We start from the raw sequence: 19,121 nt of genomic DNA, 5'->3' as shown, positions 1-19,121 counted from the left end.
TCAGTCTGGGCCCTTCCAAAAGATGATCACCTACCTCCTCAGTTGTTGCATCCTTTAGCCCCCAGGAGAACCACCAGCGGCCACTCTTCCTGGGCATTTTCTCCTTTACCAGCTTGTCAATCATGCTCTGAATGTCAGACAAGATCAAGAAGGACATAGTGGGCAGGGTGTCCATCAATGGGTCTCAAGGGCAGGCCTCTCCAGGGAATAATCCCCTCAAACAAATGGCACCCATCCAGTTGCCATTGGAGACTAACAATGAAAACCCTTTCTGGCAGAATTCTCTGAAGCACCTCTCTGAGCTCTCAGGGGAGATTACTTTGTCAGGGGGTATGGGACTTACTCCAGGGGGCACTGCTTATATTATTCATGACTCAAAGCTTGAGAGCTGGCACTGCCCCTCTAGTTCAGGGTACTGATTAACAACAGCATTCATTGGTCTAGGCCTCATGGTGGATCAAAGAAATATCAATAATAGAATAGAAATGATATGGTAAATGCTTGCTGAATAAATGAATGGAAGAAGGGGATTCAGGAGCCCTTCTTCCCACCCAACAGGCCAGTACACCTCACAATAACCAGAGAGGTGGTACTTTAGCAGAGATGGCAAGACTTTTGAGGATAAGGGACTTCGTATACAGAGTCACCAGGTGTCTAAGAGAATTGTTAACAGGAATTGCTGTCCTTCCTTCTGACTCATTCTTCCACCCAAACTTTCCCAAGAAAACTATGGATTACTCCCAAAGCCACTGTCCTCACAGTCCCTAGGATAAGGCCATCTGGACCAGTGTCACTGTGAACAATTTCCTAGGAAGTACAGAGGGAGAAGTGATAGGCAGACAGGACAAACCCATTGAGTCAGGAAGGGACCAGATGAATTGGTTTGAAGGACTTGGAAATTCCCTGTTCTGGGATTTAGAATCAGCCCTAATTTGGAGATTTATCCCTTTCTTGGCTAATACCCTAGGATGTCTAGAGTTTTATAATGGAAGTTCCCACCAGTCCCTCTTCTCCTCGCTCTCCCCCCTCCCCAAGCTCCCTGTAGCATCACCCGAACCCTCCCTATGACCAGAGCAGGAAAGACAGATGGAGAGGGAGTTCTCCTTCATTACCTTGGGCAAACTCTTCTGAAAGGCCTGAAGGGACAGGATCATGGGGGCAGCTACTGCCCAATTGTAATGCCTAGAAAGGGGGAACAGGAAGGAAAAGTAACTTCCCAGGAAAAAATGGTTAAAAAGGCAAAGCCTGACTATTGATGGGCTTAAGGCCCCAAATGAGGCTCAAAGCTGGAACTTTCCATCCAGAAAAAGACCCTGGGCTCCCATTTTCAGTTACTTTGTTTAGATTCTGAGAGGTTTCACATGTAACTCCTCTCTCGAAGTCCAACCAATCTCCATGCTGTGTGCGTTGTGTGACATACTGTAGAAACTTTGTTTCTTAAGACCATTAGCTGTGAAGGACTGACAGGCTGAAATGTGGGTGAACTAAGCTCTGATAATACTTCTAATGGGGTAAGCATCCCAGGCAGTGTGACGGAACTCCTTCCAAGAGCCAAAGAAATAGATGGGGCAAGAGAGAATTACGGGTTGGTCTTCTCAAAACCATTATAACACAGAGAAGAGTGCAAATGACTTTCATGTTTTGATATCACAAGAAGGTAAGATATATCAGAACAAACCAGAAATGTCAATACCTTACCTAATGGAAATGCTTCAGTACAATTTATTCTGAACACTAGAATAGGTAAACCATGAGTACCTGTGAAATGAGCTGAAAGTATAAACACTTTCTTATGTTCTAGAACCATCTTCTAAAAAAGTGGAAGCAGATCTGACCAAGGGTTTCATACTTTTTGTCAATTGTACTCTCATTTCTAAGTCACATGACAACATATAGCTGAATAGCGCAGGACAATTGAAAAAAATAACTTCATCCCTAGGCCCACATCAGATGAAATAAGAAATGAAATCAAGGGACTACTAAAATCTGAAGAAGGAAAAGTCAAGGACCCTGGAGGTCATAGAAAATCTTTACTTTTTAATGCAAACTCCAGAAATCCTACTTCATAATGAGAAAGATGACAAAAACAGTACTGAAGTCTCCAATGACCTTGAAAAGGAGATGGCCATACTTAAGACTGGAACTCTGGAAGGTTCTTTTTGAACTTGATGGCATGAATCCAACTGGTAGACCAATTATACCGAAACAGAGTAATAAAAAAACCAGCTTCTGCTTTAACCATTATAAGCAAACATATTTCCCCACAGCATTTGACAGAAAAATATGAAAATCATTTCAAAACCTGCACACAGTGGTATATGCAGCAGCTGTTGCCATGCTAGGAAAGGTGGAGTTATCAAGGAATTCCTCTACCATCCTCCCTCCCCAGGCCACCATAGTAGATGTAACTTGAGAAAGCTACTGAAGATCTGTGGAAATGCATTGAAAGATCTAACTGGTATGGACAGTAGAACACTTGAACATCATATTGTGCAATTAAAGGCAATATATAGAAGTGACAAGAAAAAGAAAAGCATATTAGAAATTCTAGGCTCCCTTAATCAGTAACTGAGGGCCAAAGGTAAAAGGTTAAGTGATACAAGGAGTTGAAGCAGCTCAAAGAACAAATTTAGTAGTTCAATATCAAATAAAAACTACTCCAGAGGCTTAAGAAATAAATCACAGGGGAGAAAGAACACCTAAAGAAAGAGGATGTGAAAAAATTCTGGTCATCTCCATGGTTGCAAGATGGGGACTAAACAAGGCCCCATCATTCCTTCCAGATGTACACAGAGTTTGGTCTTGACACAAAGTCTCAATTAAGGAAATAAGGTTGGAAAAAATGAGAAGACACATTAAAAAGAAATTATGGCTCCAAGGATGCATAAGATAGACCCAGAAGAAGAGAATAACTCCACAACATCTTACAAGCAAATTCTCAAACAAAAATACCACTTTGCCACAAAGTCTAGAATTCCTGGAAGAAATTAAGCAAAAAATTTTTAAAATGACATTATAAATTAAATAAGAGCTCTAGGGGAAGGAATTGGAAGAAGAATAAATAGTTCAGCATACTATCCAAGGAACATATTCCCTGAAAATTATAATAGATCAGACAGAAACAAATGAATCTATGACAAGAAACAGTAGAACACAAATAAAAAATTTTAAAACAAGAGAATTACCCCCACCAAATTAAGAGAGTTGAACTAAAATATCTTATTAACCACTTGATGTATAAGAAAAATATCAAGGGGCGGCCAGGTAGCACAGCGAGTAAGAGCAACGGCTCCAGTCTTGAGAAGACCTGGAGATCTAATCCCGGGCTCAGACACTTAGCACCCACCCAGAAACACCTGGCTGTGTAACCTTGAGCAAGTTACTTAACCCCAATTGCTTAGGGGCAGCCAGGTGGCTCAGCGAGTAAGAGCACCAGCTCCAGTGTTGGGATGACCTGGATCAAATCCGGGCTCAGATATTCAGCACCTAAACCCAGAAATAACTGGCCGTGTAACCTTGAGCAAGTTACTTAACCCCGATTGCTTTAAAAAAAAAAAAAAAAAGAAAGAAAAATATCAAGCTACAGATGCTCTTAAAAACAAATTAAACAGTTTCATTTCATGGAATCTTCTTCAAATGTTATCAAAATGTTATTTTGGCTCAATAAGTGTTAAAATTCTTAACATATACCAAGAAAGGTCAGAGCCTGAAGACTCCAAGCTTGAATCACATGGTTACATGAAAACAATGGATAAAAAACATCAAGAAATACTCTGATCTTCAGGCAAGACAAATGAAGCATAATTATTTCAAAGCTGTGATTTAATACACTGAGACTAGCATTTTAAAAGCAAAGCTGAATAGGAAGAACCCATGGAAAGCAATTAACACCTGTTCAATATTAGTCTTTTATTTTTTTTTCCTTTTTGGAGGGCAATTGGGGTTAAGTGACTTGCCCAACATCACATGGCTAGTTTTTGTGTTAAGTGTCTGAGGCTGGATTTGAATTCAGGTCCTCCTGACCCCAGGGCCGATGCTCTCTTCACTGCGCCGCCTAGCCACCCCAACAATATTAGTCTTAATATTAGCTTTCAAAGTTGTAAAATGAATTGTAATAATTTTGGAACATACCCTGACAACCACCCTCCTGAGATATTATTAAAACATAAAACCCATTACCCTAAGGTTGTTATAGAAAGATCAATAACTACTCAAAAAAAGGAAGAAATTTGACATTCTTAAAGTACATGACAGAAAGACTTTTAGAATAAGCAGACATTACTTGACCAAACAATCCTAAAGACTGATGAGAAGTACATGGCTTTAGGTCACTGGATGGAGTTTATGAAATGACTAAGATTTCAGAATGGAATCCAGAAGACTCTCCTCAGGTGATATCACAAGAACACAGTCAACAACATAAGGATGAGTCATGCAGGTTTGTTTGTGCAAATGGAGGTGTTTGTGATGGGTGTTCAGAACCAGATCATTACCCAGAAATACTGAAGGGAGATCCTTAAGGCTTCCAAACTTAGTGATCAATGTATACTATGCAAGGAAATGGTGGAGAAAATGCAACATATAAAGTGCAGGCTATGAAAATTTAGCACCTACAAAATACCTAACAAGACATTACCTGGTGGCCAAAATTATGCATCAGACATTTACATAGATTTCAAAATTGACTAGAAAATTCAACTTGTAAACTATACTAGCATGGGTCTTATCACATATTGAAAGGTTGCCCACAATTTTGATTCATAAAAACTTAACAACATTTTAAACAGATGTTACCATCTCAAACACTCACAATCTCCAAGCTTCATGGAATTAAGAGATTTCAAAGTACATAGACTGAAACAATCAAGATCTTTTAGACGAAGGATGAGGTGCATTCTGTCCTTGTCATCTTACATACCACTGGAGATGTCCTAAGGAAGCTGTCAGTGAGCCTAACTTACACCTCAATATTGTTATGCAACTACAGAAAGCAGTTATCTGTCTACCTGGCTAAGTGTCCACAGAATTAGATAATAATAATAGTAATAATAACAATAGATTCCAAAACTCTTATTCAATTGTTCCATCTGCGTGTGAAATAGTTTGCAGACAATTAAACATAAACAAATCATAGTAGGAGAGAAACTTGCCCTAGGATGGGTTCTACCTGAATCGTGATCAAAAAAGATGAGAAAAACTCTCTAACAATAATGACGGCCAATTATAGTAACACCACCACCTGACATTCATATAGTCCTTTAAGGTTTGCAAATCACTTTACATTCATATTTCATATGAGTCTTGCCACAATCTTGTCAGGTAAGTGCTACAGGTATTATCTCCATTTTACATATGTGGAAACTGAGGTTAAATGACTTGTTCAGGGTCCATACAGCTAGATGCCATCAAAAGCAGGATTCAGACCAAGTCTTTCTGATTCTAAGTCCAGCCCTGGTTTTTGCTATTTATTGTTCAAAGCCCATTTTCTTACGTCTCCCCCATTCCTCTTCTCTCTTACTCAGTCCAATGACCCTGGTCTCCTGGTTGTTCCTCAAAAGAGACACTCCATCTTCTGATTCCAGGCATTTTTATGGCTGTCCCCCATGTCTGGAATGCTCTCCCTCCTCATTTCCACTTCTTGGTTTCCTTCAAGTGTCAGCTTAAATGTAAGAAGCCTTCCCCAATTCTCCTTAATTCTAGTGCCTTATTTCAGTTGGTTATTTCCAACTTCTCCTGTCTGCAGCGTGTTTGTGCGTTGTTATTTACGTGTCGCCTTCTCTATTAAGCGCTGAGCTCCTTGAGAACAGGACTGTTTTTGCTTTTCCTTGTATCTATAGCTATTAGCACAGTGCCCAGTACACAGCAGGTGCTTAATACATGGTTTTTGACTGACCAGTCACTGGACTTCAAGAAATGTCTAATTGCTTACCGTTTCTTCTCAATATGATTGTCTGTCCCTGACCGATACAATGGCAGGAAACAAGATCGGTATCAAGGACCTGAGATGCTGTAGCAGCAATAGGAGAATCAGGTCCAATATGAAAATATCCTGAGAAGCTCAGAAACAGGCTAGTCATCTTTCTTTCCTCCACAACTCCTGTCCTTAACTGAGAGGACTTTAATAACCATATAAATACTCCCTCATACTCCTTAAATCCAGCCACATCGGGATGGTTTACACAGCGTATCTCACATTTCTGAAGTTTTTACCTTTTAAAAAAAATTTACCTTTTTAGGTTTATAGTGTTTATATTTATTTATAGTTTTTTTAGGTTTTTAGTATCATCCACCCCCATTTTACAGATGAGAAAAGTGAGGCCCAGAATGGCTAAGTAGTTGTTTCCTAGGGTTACACAGCTAGTATTAAGTGCTTGCACTGGAACCCTGGTCTCCTGCCTCTGAAGTCTAACAGGCAGCCTACAGGGTTCTGGGGCAGCCGGCTCCAAGAATTCAGGCAGCCAGGTCCCAGGGGGAGCTATTTAGGGTGAGTTGCCATCTCTCACACTCAGGATTTCCTTGCACATTTCAGTTTATGGGGTCTCAGGGATTGTTTGGAACCAAGTAAGAATTTCACATATAAAATACAGAGTGTGAACAGCAGATGTGGATATAACTTAGCTGAACAGTGATGGAAAGGACAGGCTGGCCAGCCCTGGCAGCTGAATAAGTCAAAGGTACCCAAAATCAAAGCTTTAGGTCAGTGTAAAAACTAGGCCTCCCTTTTTTGCAGAGATGGGGGTAGGAGTGAGGGAGGAGCTATGAATGTGGAATATTATATAGACTGTCAGACACAGCTGATATATTGATTGGTTTTGCTGAACTTTTCTTATCTCTTCTACAAAGGCTATCTCACTGGACTGGGGAGTGTGGAAGAATATATTTGGGAATGAATATGATATAAAAAAGAAAGTTATCAAGGAAAAAACTGGTTTGTATGAGGGACCTGGGAGATACTCCAAAAGGCCCACCTTTCAGAATAGGCTCCTGCCTTGGTTTCCTGGGCCAGGATGCATGTGTCTTGTTGGTGAATTAATTGCTAAATTCACTGGAGCTTTTTTTATGATTGCATATTTTCTTAACCAAGAAACTGAGAGTGCAGTATAGAGGAGAGAGGTCCAGTCTTAGATTCAGGGAGATCCTGCCTCTGATATATACCGGGTGTGTAACCTTGGCAAGATAACTTTACCCCTCAACGCCCCCAGGTAACAAAGAGAGGCGCTTCTGATCTTCATCATCAAGACTGTTTTTCTCTACACATGTAAAATCGCATTTTTTTTTTTTGCTTAATCCACAGATACTAAGAGCAGAACCATCATTATGTGAGTCTGAAAAAAAATTTTGGAAGTTCCCCACCCCACTATTCCTCACTCCCCCACCAAAGCACATACACGCTTATTTTGCCAATGAGGCAACAGGATTGTAGACAGAATAGACCTGTCCACGAGATCACAAAGGCAGATAAGTAACAGTGCCAGGATTTGAACCCAGGCCCTCCAACTCCACATCCAGAGCTCTTCCTATTATTCCTCACCGCTCCTGTCTCCCACTCCTAACCACCCACACCCACTCCCTCAGCTTGACTGATCCTCGCCCTCCTGAGAGGCATCCCCAGCTCCTGCTTCATCCAATATGAATCTCTTGTACATGGTGGGCATCTGATAACCACCTCACACCTACTGAACGGGGGTTTCCCCTGCAAAATGGAGGGAAGGAAGGAATAAACAGTTATGTATCACCTACTATGTGCCATACACAAATGCTAAGCACTCTACAAATATCACCTCATTTGGTCCTTACAACAACCCTGCAAGGCAGGTGCTGCTGTAATTCCCATTTTACAGCTGAGGAAAGTGAGACAAATAGGATTAAGTGACTTGCCCCGGGTCACACAGCTAGTAAGTGTTTGCGGTCAAATTTGAATTCAGATCTTCCTGACTACAGACCCAGTACTCTATCAAGCCACCTAACTGCCTCTAAGTAGAGAAGGCTCCAAGATATGCTAGTCTGCAGAGGCAGGGTCTGAATTGCCAATGAAAACAGGAGATTGAGATTGCCTTAGCACTCCTGCTCTAGGGAGAAGATGCCTGATGTGCCTGAAGCTGGCATCCCCTAGAACAGGAGTGGAGAATCTATGGCCTCTAGGCCACATATGGCCCTCAAGGCCCACATGTGGCAAAGGGCCTAGACCCCTGCCCTAGACTCTCTGACAGGCAGAGGTGAGATAAGGTGGTTGAAGAGTAATTAAGCATGTCTTTCAGATTCAAAGCAATAGATGTCTTCCTGATCTGGGCTCTTGGAAGGACTGAAGACATTTCTGCCCACTCTAAGACAAACACCTCCCACCTCAACCCTACTCCTCACAGGAGACTTACTTATTTCCAATTTTCACAACCAGGTTGGGGTCATTCAGGATTCCTGGGTTATCAGCGAAATTCTGGTAGGATATGGCGTATTTAGTAAACTTCTCTGGAGGAAAGAGGAGGCAAATGAAAATGGGAGGACAAAAACAGATCGAGAAACTAGAGCGCAGGGGATACATGTAGCCTTCTAGATCCTTAAGTGTGGCCTTTGGACTTCAGTCTTCAGCTTCCCCACCCCTGGCCCAAAGGGTCCAGCTGGCTGAGGGAGTGAGGACAGCCTTGGTACACCAGCCACTGGACTGGAGAATGCCCACCATCAACCTCCCCTACCGCCACCTCTGCCTTGTGAATGCGGTTCCCTGGCTCCTTCTCCTCTGCTCCCCATGAAAGACTACTATCAGACCCACCTGTTGAGATGTCCCGATTATCAGCCAGTCCACCACAGAGAGAAAGCTTGATGTCATTCTCCTGTTCCAGGGAAGTATCAGACAAGTTGGCTGTGTTAGTGTCCTCCACAACCGCAGCGTGCAAGAGGTTTGTCTCTGAGCAGGAGGGTTCACTCAATCGTTTGGCTTCAAGACCAATTTCACTGAGGACAGAGGAATAAGCAGTGAGAACTTACTGAGAGGGATGGGAAAGGACTTGCTGCTATCAGGTCTGACTCTCCCAGAGACCCACCCTTTCTACAGGGTAAATCAAAGGGAATAGGTGCGTCTTTACTAAAAACAACTTTCTTTTTTTAACTAAATTTTATTTTTTTAGTTAATAAATATGAGCTTTCTGGTGGCTAGGTGGCACAGTGAACAGAATACCAGCCCTGGAGTCAGGAGGACCTGAGTTCAAATCCCGCCTCAGGCACTTAACATTTACTAGCCATGTGACCTTGGGCAAGTCACTTAACCCCAATTGCCCTGCCTTCCTCCACCAAAAAGCAAAAAATAAAAGTTTTTTAAATAAGAGCTTCATCTGCCTTCTGTCTTCTCCCCCCACTGTTAAGAGACAAACTCAACCTCACATACATACTAGTTGTGTGACCCTGGGCAAGTAATTTAATCTGCTTGCCTCAGTTTCTCCAACTGAAAAATGAGGATTATATAATAGCACTTTCCTTCCAGGGCTGCTGTGAAGATCAAATGAGACAATATTTGTAAAGTGCTTAGCACCAAGTCTGGCACATAGTAGGCACTTAATAGATGCGTCTTTCATTCCTTCCTTCCCTGTTACCAACACACATAGTTGTGCAAAACAAATTCCCCCTGTATCTCCCCACTCCACCCCCAAAAGCCTCAAGTCTGTACTCAGTCCATATCTTGCCACTGGACCCAATTGACTTCGAAAGAGAAAGTGAGGCTGGTGACTCTGCACAGCCCTCCCTCACTTAAATCCAATTCACTTGTAACTCATGGCATCACCTCCCTGATGCCATGGTCTTCAAGCATGAAGGACAAACAACAATCTGGGGGTAAGCAGCAGGTTTCTCATGAGTCCTTTGGAATTAGGGTTGACAATTTCATAGATCAAAGTCTCTAAATCTTTCCAAGTTGTTTGTCTCTACAACATCGTTGTTATTGCATAAATTGCTCTCCTGGTTCTGCTTATTTCATTATTCATCAGTTCATACAAGTCTTTCTAGGTTTCTCAGAAACTACCTCCTTCATCATTTTTACAGCACAATAGTATTCCATCACAGTCATATTCCTTAACTTGTTCAATCATTCCCCAGCTGACAGGCATGACTTTAATTCCCAATACTTTGCCATCTCAAAAAGATTGCTAAAAGAAATTTTGTACATGAGTCCTTTTCCTATTTCTGTGACCTCTTTGGAGTAGAGATCTAGTAGTGGCATTGATAGGTAATAGGCTATGCACAGTTTAGTAACTTTTTGGATATAGTTTAAAGGCAACTTTCCCATGAGCTCCCTGTCCATCTCAGTGGGAGGTCAGACACCCTTAATCAGCTCACTCCCAGGAAGGAGGGAGCCTGAAGCCTTGGGCAGTATCAGAAAAAAAGAATGATAATACCTAAATTAATTTAGTTTTCCACTGCCACACCAAACTACCAAAAGATTACTTTACTTTATGGAGTTGAAAAAAAATAAAATTAATATGGAGGAACAAAAAGTAGAGAATCTCAAAGGAAAATATGAAAAAAGAGGGAAGGAAAGAAGCCTAGCACTACCAAATCTCAAATTCTAACAACAAAGCTGTAATCATCAAAATGAGTTGGTACTAGTTAAGAAATAGAGATTCACCAGTGAGATATATTAGGTACACGATATACATAATTAAATGGGAATAATAGCCTAGTATTTGAAACATCAAGACCCCAGCTACTGGGTTAAGAACTCAATATTCAACCAAAACTACTGAGGGAAGTGGAAACCAATCTTATAGAAACTAGGTATAAATCAACATCTCATACTGTATACTAAGATAAAGGGGTACAATGACTTACATGTTCTAAAGCAGCTTAGAGGAACAAAGGAGAAATTACCTTTAGGATGTATGGATAGGGGAAGAGTTCATGACCAAACAAAGAAAAGAAAGGAACGCAGAAGATAAAATGGACAATTTTGACTACATTAAATTAATAAGGTTTTGTACAAATAAAACCAATACAGTTTAGATGGGCAACCGGGGAAAAAAATCTCTGCAGTAAATTTCTCTGATAAAGATCACATTTCCAAGATATGTAAAGAACAGATTCAGATTTATTAAAAAAAAAAAAAGCTGTTTCTCAATTGGTCAAAGTTTATGAACAGACAGTTTTCAAAAGAAGAAATCCAAGCTATCAAAAGTCATATGACAAAATGTTCCAAATTACTAATAATTAGAGAAATGCAAATTAAAGTCACTCCGAGGTTCCATCTCACACCCATCAGATTGGCAAAGTTGACCAAAAAAAAGACCATGATAAATGGGAGAGGAACATTAAGGCACGGTAGGTGGAACTGTTAAGCAAGTCATTCTGGAAAGAAACGTGGAACTATTTCCTAAAAGTTACTAATATGCAACATAGTCTACGACCCAGTAATACCAGTACTAAATCTATAACACAAAGAGATGAAAGAAAGAGGAAAAGGACACAAATGTACAAAAATATTGATGTAGCTCTTTTCAAAGTGGCAAAGAACTAAGAAGGTACCTATTAATTAGTGAATACTTGAACAAGTTATGGTCTATAAATATAATGGAATACTATTGCATATAAAAAATGAGGAAGGGAACAGAATTAGAGAAACCTAGGAACCGTTGTATGAATTGTTGCAGAGTGAGTGAGCAGGACAATTTATGCAAAAACATTGTAAAAAACAAAACTTTTAAAGACTTAAAAACTCTGAGGTTTGCCACAATTCCAGAGGATTGATGTTGAAATATGCTACACATCTCCTGAAGAGAGAGGTGCTAGACAAAGGGTGACATACATATGTTTTTGTACACAGTTAATGTGGGAACTAGTTTTGTTTGACTATGCACTAGTGCTACAAGAGTTTGCTTTTTCTTTTTTCCAATGGTGGAAGGGAAGTGAGAGAAAAAGAAAACAGATTTTTTTTTATTAATTGAAAAACATTTTTTAAAAGGAGTCTAAAAAAGAGAGAATGGCAAATATGTCACTACCTTTGGGGGAAGTAAAGGGTAGCATTAGTTGAATTCAGGGAAGGAGAGTCTTCAAGGTAGATACCGCTGGGTCCCAGGTGCTGACTTCTCTGTGTTTCTGAGTGCAGAGGAAGGAAGCTTCAGATCAGGCAGTGCCAGTGTGGGCATGAGAAGACAGACTCCATGGTATCAGATAAATTCAGGACCACAAAAATATCATATGAGCTGGTCCCAGTCCATGAGAGGCATCACTGCCTACTCTCTCCTACCTCCCACGCATCCACTTTCACTCACTATTCTTACCCTCATTCTTTGTTCTCTGTCCAGAGGGATCAGAGCCCTCCTGAAGTTTGGGCTCCTTGGCGGACATTACAGAGCCAGATGAGGAGCCCATCTCCTGAGTGTTCTTAGTCACATTCTCCTCATGGTCCTGTGCAAGTGAATCCTGGGCTGCTGGGAGGTTTCTTGCTGCAAAGCAGCACTTTGCTTCATCTGAAGATCTGCAATTCTGGGAGAATGCTGGAGGCTGAATCAGGTAAGGAGAGCCAGAAATGTCCTCAGCATCCTGGACGACAGTCTGAGACTCTGCCAACTTGTGAAAACTAGCCTTCTGGGATATTGGTTCTTCCCAAAGAAGAGGTTTGGTTGCTACATTACTGTGTGATGCCCTCAGCAGCTTTGCATTCTCACCTTTCGTCTCACCTTGAGTTCTCACCTTCAGGCAAACAAGAAGCAGAGGTTAGGCTGGCAGGATCTGATGGGTGTTTGAGGTCTGACAGGTCCTGACCTTGGTCCAGGGAGTAGGGGAGGGGAGGGAGGAGAGGCATTTTGGGATGGGGTGGGGGTGGAACTAGGTACTTAGGTACAAAATAAACCCCATTAGTTCAGGAATTCTGTTGTCCATCCCCAATCTAGAACACCTCTGAGGGACAGCAACTTGGACTAGTGATCTCTCTGATGGTACCCTAGGAAGCCCCAATACCCTCCATGACCTTGGGGAGAGGGAGCTATCTGTATTGGGACCTATCTATACCTCCTTCTCCCAAAAAAAGATAAGCAAAGTCAAGCTCCCATTTGCTGACCTGAGGAAACCTCCCCCAGGGCCACTGTATGTGAGACCCAGTCCTCATGAAGTCCTGGTTCGTGGATCTCATATCCATCTCAGAGTCACTCTTGAAGCTCGTTAGATATTCTGAGGAAAAACTTCCCGAGCAGCTGCCAACCAAAGGCTTATTCTGGTCTCCTAGCCAAAATCATCTCCTTCTCCCCCTTCTGCTTGCCCACCACCTCTAGTTCAGTTCTGCTCCCACCCCAACGCAATCTAGACCTGTAACTGCCACAGCCCATCTGAACTTTCTTCTGGAAGCATTCTTCATGAATCTCAGTCAGGCCTATCTCCACCTCCCTCCTCCCTCCCTACAGCCATCTGAAAAAGAGTCTCCACTGAGTGGCCACAAGCCTGTCCATTGATAGATTATCTTACCACTCCTTCCATGGGCATTCCACATCTGAAAGGAAAAATGAATCTTTGGACTCTGACAAGACATCATCCGCAGTGCAGAAACTATTAAGACAGGGAAAAAGAGTCACCATCTTCACCTCTACCTCTTCCCTTCCTACAGCCACCTGAAAAACAGTCCTTACTGAGAGACCACAAGTCTGCACATTGATATAGTCTCTTACCTGTCCCTCTCTTGGTATGGCACATCTAAATAGAGACATGAATCTTTGGACTGTGCAGAAACTTTATCATCAGTGCTGAAACCAGTAAGAAAGGGAAACAGAATTACCACACGGGAGAGAGAAGAGAGGTGAGGCCATGCTCCCACCACACCTGGGCCTTATCACCCATAGAACAAAAGAAGGCCAGTGCATGGGTCACCAGGAAGACAGAGGCAGAAAGAAGAGAGAGCTATGACCTATGGTCTTTGTAGGTCTAAAGCCCACCATGAAAGTCAGAAGGGGACCAGTAACATGCAGACTGCATAACCACGGGCACATTGGTCCAATACCTCCACAGGCCCCAGTAGGAGCAGGGCCCAGGGCTGATGAGTCTACCCTAAATACCTGGTGATTCAAGAGAGTAGTTTCCAAAGCAGAAATAACCTTAGTCTCTTTGACAAGCCTGAAATGAAAATCTTTTTCTTTTCAATAACCAAGAGAGAAAACCAAACATGAGACCTTTCTTGATTCTCCTCAACTGCTGGTGCCTTTCCTCCCAAACTATCTTGCAGAACAACTATGATAACAATACCTAGCACGTATATAGTGCTTTAAGGTTTGCAAAGTACTTCACATATATTGTTTCATTTGATCCTTACAACTCTGCAAAGGAGGTACTATCTTTTTTTTTTTTTTGGAGGGCAGTTGGGGTTAAGTGACTTGCCCAATGTCACATGGCTAATTTTTTTTTGTGTTAAGTGTCTGAGGCCGGATTTGAACTCAGGTCCTCTTGACTCCAGGGCCGGTGCTCTATTCACTGCGTCACCTAGCCACCCCAGAGGTACTATCTTTTTTTCCCATTTTATAGATGAGGAAACTAAGTCAGGCAGACATTAAGTGACTTGCCCAGGACCACATGGGTTCTAAGTGACTAAGACAGGATTCAAACTCAGGTCTTTTTACCTCCAATTCTAGTGCAATTATATCTAATTGCTTTATGCATATTTGCATTTATTCTCTTTATATTTATGCTGCATATTATTTATACGTGTAATTGTTATCTCCCCCATTGGAATGTAAACTTCTTGCAGGTAAGGATTGTTTTATTTTTTGTCTGGTATTCCCAGGGCCTAGCATACTTCCTGGCTCATAGTAGGTACTTAATTAATATTTGTTGATTGAATGATGAAGGGACTTCCAGGGACTTGGCATAAGCCTCACCTTCCCTGGATCTTTGGGGGAGGGAGGTTTAAAGACACGGTTTTCAGTATAGTTCTGCCACTGCCTACCTATATGACTTTGGAAATGACACACATCCTATCCACATCTCAGCATTCTCACATGCAAAATGCAGGGGTTTGATTTTTAAGTTACTTCCTAGTTTAGAACAGTTAGAAATTGAATCCTGTGAATTCACAGGTTGGAGTCAGGTCAAAGTGCAATGGATCATGGAAGAAAAGGAAGGTCACATGGTAGCTGGTAAGGTGCTTCTGTCTTTGTTCTCAGACTCAAGGAAATGTCACGTGGGGACTGACCACCAGTAACTTCTTCCTTCAGGATTCTACATCAAACAAACCTCTTCCACAATGTTTTTCCCAATTAACATCACTTCATCTTGATTTTTCTTGAGTGCTCTTATATTCTTTCTGCACATATATTTTCCCTTAAATGACTCTCTAATTTGTTCAATGTCTGCATTTTATTTTTCCAACTAGACTAATCCCCCTCCCCCTCCCTTTTCTCCATCACACACCCACACAAATAAGGGGAGGAAATCTATAGTATATTTCTGTATCTTCCCTACAAGGCCAAGCACCTGGCTGGGTGCGTTGTTGCTGTTCAGTCCTATCTGACTCTTCATGGCCCCATTTGGGGTTTTCTTGGCATAAACACTGAAGTGGTTTGCCATTTCCTTCTCCAGCTCATTTTACAGATGAGGCAAACAGGGTTAAGTGAGTTGCCCAGGGTCACAAAGCTAGTAAGTGTCTGAGGCCAGATTTGACTTCAGGAAGATGAGTCTTCCTGACTCCAAGCCCAGCACTGTATGCTGATAATATTTATTGAGCTGTATTCTTGGCCAAGAAAGGCTAGTGAAAGGCCTCAACCCAAACAAGTTTTATGACTGTGTGTTAGAGCATAGAGATTGATACTCTGCCTTCCCTGCCCTGCCCCCCCCCCCCCCCCCGCTCCCTGCCATTGGTTCTCACTCACGAGGTTGAGGAAAATTCTATGACTGGTTTCACTTGTAAGCTAATCTCACTCTGTACTCCATCCGGTTCATCAGAACTGGAATTTGGTGTTATTGCTTCAACAATCTTGTCCTTCTTCTTAGCCTTCTTCCGACGCCACCTCTTCTTCTTCAGTGGGACAGCAATCTCTGAGGTCTTTTGGTGGGCATCCTCAATGAGGTCCAGCAGAGGGTCGCTCAGGATCTCCTCCGAAGGAATAGATGAGGCAAACAGACTGGTGGGGTCCTCCTCCTAGGGTTTAGGGAGGGCAGACCCAAAGCAAAGCCAGTGAGAAATCAGAAGCTTTCCCAGACTGCCCACTCTCTCCGTGCAAATGTGCACGGAAGGCCTATTATAATGATTTAAGACACTATTTGGGCAGAGGCCTGGAGTTGGGAGGATGGTCAGCACTTTGTATGATGTATTAGAAAAGGTACTACTGTATTTAGGAGACTTGAATTCTAGTCCCCTAGCAATGGGACCAAAGCCCTTCTCAACCTGGCTCTTTCTTCCCTTTCCCAGTCTTCTTACACTTTACTCCCCTCCATCAATCCAGTGACACTGACCCACCCCCTTTCCTATTTCCAAACCTTTGTCCTGCTCCCCCCCCACCACACACACACACACCCTGCCCAGCTGCTAGTGTCTTCCCTCTTACTTTCCATCTGCTCTCTATATACCTTACAGATACCTAGTTCTTTCCATGCTGTTCCCCCACCTTCACCTTGCCAATTAGAATATGAGTTCCTTGGGGTAGGTGCTACATTTTTATCTTTTTTTTGTATCCTCAGATTTTAGCTCAGAGTCCAGAACAAACTGAATGAATAGTTAACACTTATAGATTGATGGATTGATTGAAGTCACTTCTCTTCTCTGAAATACAATTTCTTCATACACAAAGTAGGGAAAAGAATATTTGTGCTATATCTTACAGGGTTGTTATGAGGAAAGCTTTTTGTCAACTTTAAAGCCTTGAAAAATATAAACTATAATAACAATCATTTTTTCAGGAGCCAAATAGAATAAGTGTTCAATGAGAGACTGAAAAGTTATGGACATTCATGGAGCACTTCAGCGCTTGCCAAACACTTTGCATCTGTTATTTTGTTTGATCTGCACAAGAACCCATAGGGAAACTGAGATGCAAAGATGTAGAATGACATGTCCAGGGTCACAGAGCTAATTTCAGGTACAGTTTGAATCTAAGTTCCTCCAAATCCAAAACCTCACACTTGGAGAAGCAAGAGGCCCAAGAGCTATAGTGTGAATGTCAGCAAGGCCTCACCACAGACCCCAGAGACCCTATGAAGATCTCATAAAAGTACAGATCTATAAAGTGGCCTAGTAATGCACCCAAGCCCACCCTGGCACTTTGGGACCTGAGAAGAAAGGGGAAGGGAAAGGCAAGGGTTATTAGGAAGTCTCTGGTGACTGCCGGAAAGAAAGAGGATTAGATTAAGTCAGTACACTCACCTCAGTAGTCTCTCGCTCCTGAGCAAAGAAGGCTTCTCCATCATCTCCCAATTTCATTTGCAGATCCACTGGCTCCCCGTTAATTTCAATGTCAACCTGGTAAGGGAGGAGTAGACCGTGTCTCACAAGCAATTCCACCCTTGCCCTCCCCTTTGCATTACTACCCCCTTATTTAAAAGAGGGGGAAACTGAGTCTTAGAGAGATTAAGTGACACACAGATAGAAAGGAGCAGCTCTGGGATTCAAACTCAGATTCTCTGAATCTATTACCCCATTACCATATTGCGTGGCACAAATTGCTAGGGTGGCAGAAGTCAACCCCTGCTCTCTGTCCCAAGGCAGGAGACGGGACCGTCTCCCAGTTTAATCACCCTATAGTGTAGACAGTGTTACCTTGTTAAATTTCCAGGGAAGTTAGGCTCTCCACCCTCCCATGACAATACCCAGACCCTGAGCCAAGATGATTGAGGTCAAGAAACCTTTGGGACAACCCACCATCCCACGGACACTGCAACTTACCACCTTCTCACGGGATCGCAGGACACCCAGCTTGCCAAAACGGACGTGGAAAGGGGAGCAGAGGAAGGATCCATCTGGTTGTTTCACCACCAGCACATCGATGCCGCCTGATAGTGTGGCAGCGTTCAGGCTCTCGTACAGTTCCTTCACTGTCACATACACTGTCTCTGCCAGCTGGCCCACATAGTTCATGGTCTGGCACTGTCAACAAGGCCCATGACAGGAAGGGTCAGCAGGAGGCCAAGGCCTGCCATATAGCCCAGCCACATGGCTCTCTCCTAGCCTTTACAGAGTACCAATTGCAGGGTAAATTATCCTTTGTAGCTGAGCTCAACATTAGTCATCACAACTCACCGCATATGAACCATTTCTAGGATTTTATAAGCATTACACCCCCATTGATAATAAGCACCACATTCTTGTCTCACAGAGCTCTAGGACACCATTGTTTTCACATGGGGTATCTCTGGGGTATCGTATATGAAGAAGTCGACTCCAAGGTTAAAGGTTCTGAAAGCTATGGAGGGAATCGGGACAAGGGCAGGGCCAGAACAACATGAGAACTATCAAGGAGGGAATCAGAGTCTCAGGGTTCCTTTTCATCCTAGGAGACCACTTTCTAGACTCCAGGGAGCCTTTCCCCAAACCTGTCTGGTCTTGGAGGGGGGAAGAAACGATAATTCTGCATCTATAACCCTTTCAATACTTCAGAAGTTCATCCATCCCCCTTCTTTGCAGGGACCCTCCTTGGCAAGTTGCCCTACAGAAGTTCAGAGCTTCAAGGGTCCTTAGAGCCTACCTGAGCAGGAATCCCTTCTACAATATCCCCAAGTGGTCATTTGTGACAAGGAGCACACTCAATACCTTCTAAGGCAGAGACCCTCAGAAGCTCTCCCTAAGTTCAAAGCAGTAATGGCAAAGGGACTCTGGAAGGCCAACTCAGAGCAGAATTAGTCTTTAGACAGTCTTAGAGCGAAAGACATCTGCCGAGATGGCCACCTACCCCACAAGCCAAGTCTCCCTTTTCCCCTTGTACTCTACCATCCTCTCCTCATCCCCCAGGCTACCCAAGGGAGAAGAAGGCCAGACTGTCCTCCAGGCTTCAGATGCAGAAACAGAGCTGGGGGTAGAACGCATTTACATCAGATCCCAGAGGCTGACTCCTCAGTTCTCTGCTCCCAGGAACAGCCCCCAGGCTCAACTCTCACTGAAACGGGGGTCCAGCCCCTGGCAACTTCCTCCACAGACCACCAGACAGAGAGACAGACAGAAACACACACAC

At 42.8% G+C, this 19,121-nt stretch overlaps 1 protein-coding gene across 1 annotated transcript in view; it reads right to left on the bottom strand.

Annotated features, from left to right (window-relative positions):
* Nucleotides 1-19,121, bottom strand: part of LPIN3 (lipin 3) — a 33,872-nt gene that overhangs the window by 8,523 nt on the left and 6,228 nt on the right. The window contains exons 2-13 of the mRNA XM_069063584.1: nt 17,840-18,040; nt 17,321-17,416; nt 15,831-16,099; nt 13,641-13,715; nt 13,441-13,521; nt 13,040-13,172; nt 12,261-12,672; nt 11,979-12,075; nt 8,768-8,949; nt 8,373-8,466; nt 1,113-1,182; nt 35-127 (exon numbers count right to left, since the gene is read on the bottom strand). Coding sequence (XP_068919685.1) covers nt 35-127; nt 1,113-1,182; nt 8,373-8,466; nt 8,768-8,949; nt 11,979-12,075; nt 12,261-12,672; nt 13,040-13,172; nt 13,441-13,521; nt 13,641-13,715; nt 15,831-16,099; nt 17,321-17,416; nt 17,840-18,031 — 1,794 coding nt within the window. The 5' untranslated portion in view covers nt 18,032-18,040. The remainder of the gene's footprint in view (nt 1-34; nt 128-1,112; nt 1,183-8,372; nt 8,467-8,767; nt 8,950-11,978; nt 12,076-12,260; nt 12,673-13,039; nt 13,173-13,440; nt 13,522-13,640; nt 13,716-15,830; nt 16,100-17,320; nt 17,417-17,839; nt 18,041-19,121) is intronic.

This window comes from Petaurus breviceps, unplaced genomic scaffold (assembly GCF_028583685.1).
Source record: "Petaurus breviceps papuanus isolate PSGF00001 unplaced genomic scaffold, PetGlider_PUasm1.0 90591, whole genome shotgun sequence".
Classification (NCBI taxonomy): Eukaryota; Metazoa; Chordata; class Mammalia; order Diprotodontia; family Petauridae; genus Petaurus; species Petaurus breviceps.
The sequence above is the reverse complement of the archived record's forward strand: the minus strand, read 5'-3'. Positions and strand labels throughout refer to the sequence as shown.